At 39.8% G+C, this 12,409-nt stretch overlaps 1 protein-coding gene across 1 annotated transcript in view; it reads left to right on the forward strand.

Moving 5' to 3' along the window:
- The window catches only part of LOC131033448 (probable aspartyl aminopeptidase), an 82,589-nt gene extending 70,393 nt beyond the window's left edge, over positions 1–12,196 (forward strand). The window contains exons 8-11 of the mRNA XM_057964674.2: positions 10,363–10,539; positions 10,951–11,028; positions 11,229–11,369; positions 11,722–12,196. Coding sequence (XP_057820657.1) covers positions 10,363–10,539; positions 10,951–11,028; positions 11,229–11,369; positions 11,722–11,943 — 618 coding nt within the window. The 3' untranslated portion in view covers positions 11,944–12,196. The remainder of the gene's footprint in view (positions 1–10,362; positions 10,540–10,950; positions 11,029–11,228; positions 11,370–11,721) is intronic.
- The last annotated feature ends 213 nt before the right edge of the window (positions 12,197–12,409 follow it).

Genomic DNA, 12,409 nt, shown 5'->3' on the forward strand with positions numbered 1-12,409 from the left:
TCAGATCTGAAGAATATTACAAACCATATGATAATAAACAAATTCAAACCTGAACTCCACAAGTATAGAACCTGCTGAAAACACTGTTCACACACTGTAGCTGCACTATTCACGGCACTGTAGCATTTTTACTATTCACGCGCACTGTAGCAAAACACTATTCACGCGCACTGTAGCAAAATCAATATCTTCAAATCTGCACTTTCAAACCCCTGTAAAAACATCATGCGAGAGCACCAAATGAAGCCCAATGTGTTTCCTGAATGAAAACACCATTAATCCTCCTGACTGTGTCTTTCAACAGCGAAGAGAATGCTAGCAAAGAGGGATTCCGTCCTCCAAGCCCAATAATTAGATCTCTACGAAATCCAACAGCATAACATTAATCTCATCCCAGCCTACCCCAAAAGAGAGCTCTCAACCTCCATTTATATCTTCTTCCTGGATGCAAACACTTCATTTCCTAAATGTGGGATAATACGTTTTAGAATAAAATATTATTTCCCACAATGTACACATTAAAGGGAACTTTTAATAATTTAAACATTACTTTATATTCCCAACCTTATAATATAACGATAAAGTTAAATATTTAATTTAACTTTACACTTTATCGTTAAATATTAAAACATTGTTGATAATCCCTTTAAATCATTGTCGCCTTCAAATATTTTCTACTGATAATTATGCCAACCAGGGAAACACTAAAAATTTCAAGTCACTGCTTGGAGACTAACTTACTATAAATAGTAAGTGTCTAGAAACCCTGTCAAAGCAGCACCGATTGGCCTGAAACTGAAAACACCTAGGCCCAAACACCTCAGGATCCCACCAATGTCCTTGTTAGCCTTCGGGACCGTGTCAGAATAAGCTAACGACACCCCATATCATGTTGCGCTAAAATGGGGACATTACGGCCAGGTCGATATCATCACAAAATTCTCCGTGCGAGGCCAACCCTTGGCAGTGAAACATTCCTCAAATTCCCTCTCGATGTTCTCCTTGATGAATTTCCAGATCCTAGCTACTTCTTCCTCCACTCATGTATCTCCACCCATATCCATTTGCTCTACTAGTTTGGCCACTTCTAGTGTCACTGTAGCCATGTCCCTCAATTGTGCTGATTATCTCTTGATTGACCTGAATACATTTGCTGGATTCAACCTCGACACCTGAATGGTAATGTTTGGCTGTACGACTCTGCCAGAGTCTCCTCCTATATCGAGTGGTGTCCCATCCGAATAACTTCCCTCGAACCCATAGCTCCTTTGTCTTGAGTAGGGGGCTCTCCACCCTCATGGTGTTCTGCTCCATTCTCCCCCTCTTTCTGTACATGTACCTCCGGATGCTCGTCTTTTGGTATTGCCATTTGCTTCTCTCTAGCAGCATGGGTTACTGTCGATATGCCTTTGCCAGCAACATTCCCTTCTCCAATGTCTCCGCCAGCAACACTCCCTCCTCCAATGTCTTCGCTAGCAACATTTGTTTTCTTATAGTTTTCTCGGATTCTGGTCGTAGTGGGGTACCGGCGGCGTCACTCCTCCATACGGGGATCGGGGTACACTGCCTTTTTGCTTTGTAACCTCATGATTGCCAGTACCTCATCGTCTGGCTCCTTGACGCCCAACATATTTACCCCTTTCTGCTTTGGGCAGTTAGTGTCCTCATGGATCTCAGGACCGCACCACTTACACAACAAACTTTCGTTATTGTTCCTGCTCTGACACTAGTTGACATGTTTTTTATGACAACGCTTAACACAGAATAAAGTTGCCTAATGGTCAATTCACTCTTTGTTGATCAAAGTATGATTGTATGCTAAGATTGCCGTGAGTTCAAACAATTGACTCCAAGGTTCCTTTTCGCGATGGATGTGACTCAGTTGGCAGATGTGATTGCTGGTAATCCAAGGGGACTTATGCTTGAATCATTCTTTCACTTCTTTGTTGTGGCTGGAACTCCATCATTGGATATGACAATTCTGCGATGCTTCTACTTCGGATGAACTAAAGTAGAATGAAATGAAAATAAAGGGGAAAGGGTTAGAGGATCTAAATCTACTCCTAAGGGTAGTGATATCAATGGATAGTGCTCTGGTGGACAAATTCCAAATAAACCAAGCTCTTCTTTGCCAACATTAACTACAACTCTGCAAGAACCGGTGCAATCTTCTGAGGATGTTGAAGGATTTTCACATTGAGAAAGTGCATTTGAATACCCAACACAACACAATCCAAACGACTATTCACAATCGAACTTCGCATAAATTTGGGGGTTCAGGCTAACTTTGCATTGCATCTTATAATTAACAAGATGCAAAAGTATGAACCATGGAAATTCATCAAACACCATTACATTCTTCATTGAAATCAAAACACTTTATCTAACAACTGAGAAAATAAAATTCTACTCTAAGTGAGGAAGGTGAAACCATGCAAGTTTTGAAAAAATAACTGAAGTAGACACCATCAGAGAACAATGTTTCACTATTATTATCTCAAAAACTTATCGCAACAATTTCATAAAAATCTCTTTGCTTTCAAATGAGGGGGGTCACCCCTTTATATAGGCCTCAAGCCGCAACTACATGCAAACTCTAATTAGGGCCCTAATTAGGGTTTTCCCTAAAAGATTCCCCACACAGGATGCAACAAGGTGGGAATCAGCAATAAATAACCCATCATGCCCTTATACTGTTAATTCAAAAACACCCAAAATAACATCCATTTGTGCATTAAATGCACCATCTTTACCAAATTCGCCCACATGCACTGAATGTTCTACATGCAAAATTGCCATGTTATCATAAGTGTCCACCTTTCTTGCATTCGACGACAACATGCAAAAGATGCTCCACCATGTATTGACTCAGCCCCCCCCTTGGTCAAACATTCCAGCAATGAATGTGCCACCATGAAACCATAAATGCACCATCATCCCTTGGACGTGACGGCGCATGCAAAAGGAATCTGCCATTAATTCAATATGTGCTAACTTGGCTGCCACTTGGCTAGAAACCCTTGGAGAGAGAACTTCAGGAGAGAGAATCTTTGACTTGGAAGCATTTTCTTGAACTTTTTTTAACTTTCCTTGCTTTAGAGGAGATTTTCAACAATTTTCCACCATCTCCTATTTTTTAGGGATTTTCCACAAATTAAGGTCTTGGGTCCAGGAGAGAAAATTCAACTACGAATCCAAATCTGCAAAGATTTTGAAATTCGGATGAGATTTGGTGTCTAAAAATGGATTTTTCTAAAAAATTTCTGAGGGGATTTTCCTACTTTTCAATCCATTCTTGACCCTTAATTTGCCCTTTGCCTGGGAAAATTTCTTGAATTTCTGACTTGGGTGTGGAATTTTGACCTTGATGGAGGAAATTTCATCTTGAAGCATTTATCCTTGCCTTGGTGATTTTGGAGCTCTTTGACCAATCTGGGCATTGAATTCAATTGAGGAGGAATTTTTTTCTATTAACCTTCTCCATAACCCCCTCTACTTGGCGCCATTGCTTGTTCTTGGGTGCCAAATTGCCCTGAGGAAGGAATTTCACCTTGGTCTACTCTTTCCATGACCCCTTGGGATTAGCGCCCATGTGTGCTCTTGGGCGCCAAACTACTAGCATGGAGTAATTTCTTCATTGCGTGACTTTCCTTGGCACCCTTGGTCTAGCGCCCACCTCCTGACTCTAGCGCCATTCCACCATTGTGAAGGAATTTCATGTTTGGAGGGAAATTCCTCCACATCTCACTTCCAGTGACTATACTTGCATTTGGGTGCCAAACACATACGATCAAGGAATTTGAGTGGGTGGAGTAAATTCCTCCATCACCCCACTTTAGCTCCCAACTTTGGATTTGGGTGCCATTTCTTCATGTCTAGGAAATGCTGGACTTTTCCCTTTGGTTGTCTTTCAGACTTCATTAGAATTTTGCTCAATTGCCAGATCGGGATGTCATGTGTGGAACTGAAGTGCTTTGTCATGCCAACCTTAGAAGATTTTCCATGTTTTCCACTTGTGGAAAGTTAACCCACACTCGGCCATTTTTTTGACCCATGTAGCTTGCCCTTTGACTTTTTCGGATTTAGAAATGATTGTGAACACTTGGTCTTCAGTGTTTGCTTGCAAAGAACCTGCCACAAATAGTTAGAGCAAGATGGGACATAGAGAGACTTACTATAAATAGAAACTAAAAATAGAAATTACTAAAAAAATAGTAATATTGATTTTTGGCAAAATTAGACCCAATTTGGGGAGGCAGTGAAACTTACTAAAAATAGTAAGTGCTTAGAATTTGCTCGAATTTCATTGGTAGGTTCCTTGAAGGGCTCTGATTCCAATGCAACGTTCAGTTTTCGAAAACCCTAAAAAGGAACCCCTAAAATCTAGGACTGGAGAAAAAACCCTAAAATTGACAAAACGAGCCCTAGACTTAACCAAATTTGCTCAAATGAAAAGAGACTTGATCAAATTGATCCCCAAACACTTGCCAAGCAAAGAGACCAAAGAGACTGCTGCGAAAAGACCCCAAAAACCAAAACCAAAGGATCGGGAGGGCCTAAAAAGTAGGGGGTCCCCATTTGCAACGGGGCAATGTGTGAAAAGGTCACAACAACACTCACGAGCGAAGTGGCCCCACTCATTGCATTTGTGATGTTGGATCATGGGTCACCCCTTCACATCGTATTGGATTTTACTTCTTGGCATGTTGTTGTTGGATTGATTGTTCCCTCGCTGATTATTGCGGTGTCCTCCACGTGAGGTGTCGGAGTTTGCTGGTGGCTTGGTTGGTGGGGTTGGTAGGGTAGCTTGTTCCCCTTGGGTGAAGAGCACTTGTGTGCTTCGTATCTTCAGATTGTACGAGCATTCCTTGATGGAATGTCCCAGTACTTGATAGATGTCACAGAAAGACTTCTTTAGACATGTTCCCTTAGTATGAACTTTTGCTTTGCAGTCGGTGCACCAAAGTTCTTTACCCTCTTTGCCACTCTCCTTCTCCACCTTCAACTCCTTCATCATCTGCATCATATCTCTATGAATGGCTTGTACAGTTTTGGACTCTCCATCGTTGCTCTCCTCCGTATTGTCGTCGTTGAGCTTTTTCTTCCCCTTGAATGTTTTTCTCTCACTATCAATGTCCATCGCTTGATTCTAGGCATCAGCGTACGAGGATGGGGGGACAACTTTCATTTTCTTTTTAAGGGAGGGAATCAATCCTCAACAAACCATTGCTTCTTTAGTCCATTGGTCGGTTGGTTTTCCATCTTGTTCAATAATTCCTTCAGCCATTGATTGTATGCCCGTATGATCTTAGCCTTACCTTGCTTCGTTTTGTATATCTCGGCCACAATCTCTTTATCATCCCTCAGGAGCTTGAACTCTTCTTCGAATGTTTTTCTTAGTTCCTTCCAAGAGTGCTTCTTCCCATCAAGCAAATTCATGAACCAATCAATTGCAATCCCGTGCAATGTAGCCGAGAATGCCCGAAGCCAATGGTCCTCATCCTCTTGTTCATTCGCCACCCATACTATTATGCATGTCTTGCAGTGGCGTGTGGGATCTTCCTTTTCGTCCCTTGTGAACCTGGAGTTTTTGCTTCCTCGGGGTATTCACCATGGTTCTTGCTCGCTAGGTGCCAGATATATTTGATCACCAAAGTGAAGTGTTATGCTCTTGACCGCGTCCTTGTGCCTTCTCCGCACCTTCAGCCATGCGTGAGCCCTCGCCACGTCCACCCTCTACCTGGCCTACCACTCGATTACCTTCCGCGATGTTGTACTCATTCCTCCCTGGAGTCTTTGCCTTGAGTCCTATTGTCGATTCCTCCTGCAGGGATAGACTTGCAATTCTGTGCAGGTTGGTTTCAAAAATTTCGGCAACCTCTTCTTGGAGGTTCCGTTCTTCTTCGTCATCACATATCAATTGTATGGACAGGCTGCTTTGAGTTTGAGGCTCGGTTTTGGACTCGTTACTGGAAGTGGAATGTACGGCCTGGTCGGCAAGATCCTCCTCTGCTACGTTTGGGAGTGGCAGGCTCTTTGCAACCTCTACCAATTCATTCCACATACACGGTCTTTGTTTCTCCTGACTATGGTTCCGACTGACACGCCGACTTCTGCTCTTCTTCGGACTCTCGGAACCCTCAACACTTTCTCTTAGCCACCACCTTCTCTCACTTTGTTCCCTTAACTGGAGGGATCTCCGTACCGCTCCCTCCTTTGCCTCTAGAGATTTTTAGATGTCGTCTTTCCTTATTGGGGCGTAGGGGCATTAATTGTAGTGGTACAATGTCTTCTCGTATCCCTTTCTTCTTCCTCCCTATGGTTGCGTTCTTCATACCGCTGCAATATTTGCTGATGACGTTGCTCTCTTTCTCTCTCTTCCCATTGGTCTTGCAATTCTATAAAGTTACAGGCCAGCAACCTTGGAAGCCTTTCGAGTAGATCAAATACAAAGTCATTGACTCTCAAGTCGTCACATACTGTGCCTTTAGGGACCGCTCTCCTGAGCTTCCCTCTGCACGTACTGATTGATCGAGACCTCCCACAAATATACTAGATCCTGCGTCAGTTGGTATTCACACGTTTCCTCTTCTACCTCTACGCCATTGTCAGTTACCACCGTTTGCTGTTCAAACGGGCGACCCATTACGTGCATACACCGCCTGCCTCCATGTTGATCATCGAGTATCATATTGGCAATGGCGCCAAAATGTTTACTCTCGACTGGGTGTCTTTAGTGACTAGGAATAAACAAAATGAAGTATAACACATAAACAGAATATAATTACATAGCATGTAAAACACAAAAAACATATGGTAGAAAGATCAACTTTTATTTCCAACATGTAATAACAATAGTACACCCTCCCTTCCCTGGATACAATATATAGATAAATATTACCCCGACGCCAACTGTCAGCAACTGCCAACTGACTCTCGAAAGGTAAAAGGTTGTTACATTTGACATTTATTGAACCTAACAACAAGTTTTATTTATTTAATTACTGACGACATATTTGCCGTCTACAGTGTTTTTGAACACATACATTCTAAGAAACGAAACAGTCTTAACACAATGGATAAATAACTTGATGTTTGTTCACCCAACCTTTGCCTAAAGCTGAAGAAAGCCGAATTTTAGAATTTTAATTTCAAAATACTTGCATTCGTGGTTATAATTGTAAACATAACATTTTTTTGGTTTCAATCACCAACTATATCGACAAAATCAGGTACCATAGACTCATGGAGGATGACCAGCCAATTGACCTTGATGAAATTGATCGAGAGTTTGAGACGATTGCAAATGATAATGTCTTTGACGATGATGATTCTGCTCTTCTTAAGGGGTGCAATCATGACAGTGATGTGGTTGAATGATTTGGGAAAGGTTCTAACTTAGGAGGTTCATTTTTAGGACCTGCAACCTTGTAGTGTAGCTCTCTTTGTAGCAGCAAGATTCATTGGCTACATTTGTTTTTTAAGTTTGTATGTTACTTTGCTCAAATTAGATTGTAATAGAAAATTTAACTATTAGCATCTAGTTATTATTTTGTGATTGCACTATGAAGTATGTGTTATACAATGCAATGTAATTAGCGATATAAACATAAACGACAGAAATCTATATTCCACAATTGATGTACTAAGCTATTGAAATGCCTTCAAATATCAAAAACAAGAAATTTGTTCCTTTTTCTACATTTTTTTATGTTTTTCTTTTTAAATCCAATTTTTTCCCATTTAAACACCCAATTTAAAAAAATTCTTGTACTTTTTCATATCCAATTTTCTCCCCAAAATATTTTTGCTGCCATCGGAAATTGAGCATATCCTTGGAGTCCAACTCTTGTGATACAGAGAAGCTGTTATGCACAAACTGACTTTGATTATGTGGAGAAAATTCCCCAAATTGCACGTGCTGCTTTTTAGAGACATTTCCCTTCTTCAACCTCACTGGAGGGCTGCATGACCACCTAACACCAGTGGTGGAGAAGCAATTTGAATTATTAGATTTGCAAAGGATAAAAAACATTCACAAGTAGTGGAGTCCTAGAATAATAGGGCATTCTAGCTTCTTTGGAAGATTTGCTAGGTGAAAGGTTTGTCGGCAGGATGATGGGACTCTTGTTGAGTTGGCACCACCTGCTTAGCTTATCATTGGCATTGAGTTGAGAAAGGACTATTGGTGTTTAGGCTTTGGAAGCCAAACAATTAATATTTTTAGGATTGCTGAATTGAGAGCTTTTATTGGGCCCATTGCATCAGCCTTTATGGGTGCCAACATTAGTCCAACCATCTTTTATGCTTTATTAGTCACCAGTTTGGAGGCTGGCTTTGGTTTGTGGATGATGAGAGGACAATCTTTGATTTTATTTTTGGAGGATTGACCCCTGAAACAATTGTTGAAAAGATTAATATACAAAACATGTTACTCATTATGCACCTGCCTTTGTTTCTCATGCTCATGAGTCAGCTGCTACCCATGCAGCCATAGGCTAACCTTTGCCTCTGCGACTTCCTCTGCTTATGGCCATGGATCTAGGTAAACTACTTAATCAACTGGTATTGTAGCTTGCTTCAACTGCTTGTGCTTCTTCGAAACCCGAATGCTTATGGCTCTCGATCAACGGAGTCAATGACAAGAACTGGTACTGGGTAAATTGCTTATTCGACTGGATCAACGGCTCACAATATGGGTGCTTCTTCAGCTATCTCCATATCTGCTACCCATGCTGCCCATGAGTATGGATCTTTGGCTTGCTTACGAACAGCCGCTAGTGGTATTAGTACAGGTGCTGCCGCGTCCTTTTCAAACATAGGGGCAGGTGCTGCTGACTATGGCTATATATCCATCTACATATCTAGATTATGCTACTGTTGCTACTGATGCTTATACTGGTGCTTATGCCTCTATTTCCCTTAGAACTCATGTCGCGGGTGTCTGGATCTTCACCACCTGCTCCTGGAGCTACTGCATCTGCTTCTGGGACTGGGTTGCTCATGCTGCATGTCACCAATCTGTATCTCAATGGTTTCTTTTAAAATTTTAAATCCCAAGAGAGATCTATCTTCATGGAAACCCTGTGCCGGTATGAGCTGAATAAAACTTATCCATTTCTGTACAGACAAACTTCCCAAGGGGAGGAGGTGATACAGTTAAGAAACAACCAGGGAATTCGACTCAAAAAAATAACTTTAGAGCCTAGTGGTTAGACACAACAAAATCCCTAGTCTAGAAAGAAAAAAAAATCTAAAGTGAACTGCAAACATACCATGGTCCATGACACAACACTGCATTTCTATGGTTGGCTTTTACAAAGTAGAAGAGGAAAAAAACCTTTGGTTAATTTTCGTATAGCATCTAGTTTAAATTCATGGAGGAACCCAATTGGTATTCACCCAGCTATATACCATGCTTTTAGATAAAATATGTCATACAAAACAATCTTTAAGAGTAAATTGTTCTAATCACTTGTGTGCACTGTCAAAACCTAGAATCAAAAGAATATTATCTAGAGGGTTTTCAGAGTCCATACCTTGTGAAACACTTTTGGAACAAACTTGTGAGGCTTATTCTTGTGCAGCACCATTAATTTCTTAAATCCCAACTGTATCAACATGAAAAGGTGAAGGTTTAGGTTTGGGTACACTCATAGGTTGAGAGACCCTAAGTGCTTCCACAATTAATCTACGTAAGATATAAATATCCTGCTTTACCAATGGAAAGTGGTACAACTGAACAAAATGTAGCAAGGGAAATAGGCATTAAACCAAACCAGCCTTGCTCTTCTCTCCATGTTTTGACTTTAAATTACAAAAAGAAAATATACAGAGCTTCAATTGTGATTTTTTTTTCTGTGATTTAAAAAATGCTAGCAAAATGAACGACTCTTTTTTTGGGGTGGGGGGATTCCCTGCTCTCCCTGTACTGGAAATTGGATTTTTTAAGGGGACTGTGGGATACATCCTTAAGGAAAACTGTGATATAATATTTTTTAGTTAACATAATCTAGCAGCTTCTGAGCATTAAATACTTTTAGGATTTATATCTTTTCCTTCTCTTCTTCACTGATTCCTACTATTCAATTTTCTTGCTGTAGGATATTTGTGTTTATGAATGTAATGTGCATCTTCTTAGAAACGTACAACTTGCATTTCATGTTGCTTCCTGAATTTTACATATTATAAAATGACTTTTGGAATGATGGACATGAAAGTCTTTGTGTGGTCAGTGATTCTCTTTTTGTGTTTTATGTTAATGTATCTTCAAATTGCAGGGGGGGAGATTAGACAATCTTTATTTTTTTGTATTAATTAATCTTGGAAATTGATGAATTATCATTATTTCTATTGTGCCAGGCATTGCTCGATGGAACAGCATCTGAAGAATCGCTTCAAGATGAGACTGGAGTAAGGATGGTAGCTTTATTTGATCATGAAGAAGTGGGTTCTAACTCTGCACAAGGTGCTGGCTCTCCTGTGATGTTGGACGCTTTCTCAAGAATAACCTCTTCTTTGAGTGCTTATGACTCTAAGGTAATTTCAAATTTGTTCTTATTCTACAATTGCCAGAGTATGATCTCTCTTTTTATCTGTTCTTCTTTAGTGACAATGTCAAGAGTTGGACAGCAGAATTGTGGGATGTGTGTTTGTAAGTTAGTATTGAGTTTAAGTATGGTATATTCAAATGAACATTCTCTCTCAAAGAATTACATGATTTTTGTGACCCGAATCAGTTAGTGTGGGTATGTGTTAAAGATTCTTCCCAACACTATAAATACTGGCAGAAATAATACTAGACGAATTGGATATTGTTCCTATATACAAATTTTAGCTTGCATTGATAAATCTACATATCCTATTAAGATTCCCTTCTGAAAGTTGTGACTGTCCAGGATTATATCTTGTTTATGTATTAATTTTTCTCAATTTACGATGCACTTTCAGGTATCACTTGAGAAAGTAATCCAGAGAAGCTTTCTAGTATCTGCTGACATGGCACATTGCTTGCATCCAAATTACATGGTGTGCATTTTAAGCTCAGACGTTCTCAATTACATGGCACATTACGTTCTGTGTAGGAACACAATTAAATGTAAAGATTTGGGAAAGTCAGATTAATTTTATTCTTGCTTGGTTTGAATCTTTATTTTGTCCGTATCAAAACTTAAGTTGGTATTGCTAGACCCTATGGCTTCTTAAAAAACATTGTAAAATGTGCTCAGGACAAACATGAAGAAAACCATCAACCCAAGATGCACAATGGGCTCGTCATAAAAAGTAATGCAAATCAACGCTATGCAACTAATGCCGTGACATCCTTTATTTTCCGAGAAATTGGCAAAAAGCACAAGATTCCTGTACAGGTTAGTGCAAGAGATTAATATACTTGTTCAAGTTTTAATATAAGACAACAGATGCTATCTTGATTCAGAAAAAAACTATACTGGGGTAGTTAAGCTACTTACCGCTAGAGGTTTCCCTGATCAATTGTGCTAACATTGTGAGATGGACCAATCCATCCTTGCTTAAGAAGTAACAGGCTTTTCATCTCTCACATTTTATGTTTGTTCACTAGCATACGATTTTATGACCTAGGTATGAGGCAGCAGAATTTTTTGATTGGATTTACATACAAAGTTTACATTTATGGTTAGCAGATAATATTGTGTTGCCTCAAGTGATATCGTATATATTGCTAATGGTTTACATTTACAGGATTTTGTGGTCCGAAATGATATGGGATGTGGATCTACTATAGGTCCGATTTTGGCGAGTGGAGTGGGCATTCGCACAGTAGATGTTGGGGCACCACAGTTGTCAATGCATAGTATACGAGAGATGTGTGGGGTCGATGATGTAATTTATTCTTATGAGCATCTGAAAGCATATTTTGAGGAGTTTACAAATCTTGATTCTCAAATCAAGGTTGACTTCTAATTTCATGCTATAACTTGATGTAAAATTGTTCCCCATTTGGTGTTGATATCCAAGTTGGGAAAAGATAAAAGTTTACTCCACTTAATGCATGAATTATTAGTGTCTTATTTATTACTCAGTAGGTGCATTCTGTTCATGGCTTTTGTAAGGACGATGAACATATCTCCGTTTCTCCAGCCAAGCTTGAATCGTGTGCTATAGAGATGTTATGTGCTTTGTTTATTATAATAATGAACGTGAAACATTTGTGGTGTGTTGTGTGTTTACCTTGCTTAGACTTTGTAGCAGGCCACATGGCTGTTGTATATGTAGTCAGCGACTGTGCTAGCGTACTCACTACACAAGCCAGGAATAGAGTAGCCTGTGGGTACTATTCAAGTGTCAGCTTCGCTATGAAGGTTTTTTTATAATTCTTATTTTGTTCAAAACTTCGAACTATTGATATAAAAAAATTAAACTAAATTAA

The sequence above is a fragment of the Cryptomeria japonica genome, chromosome 4 (genome assembly GCF_030272615.1).
Source record: "Cryptomeria japonica chromosome 4, Sugi_1.0, whole genome shotgun sequence".
NCBI classification, from domain to species: Eukaryota; Viridiplantae; Streptophyta; class Pinopsida; order Cupressales; family Cupressaceae; genus Cryptomeria; species Cryptomeria japonica.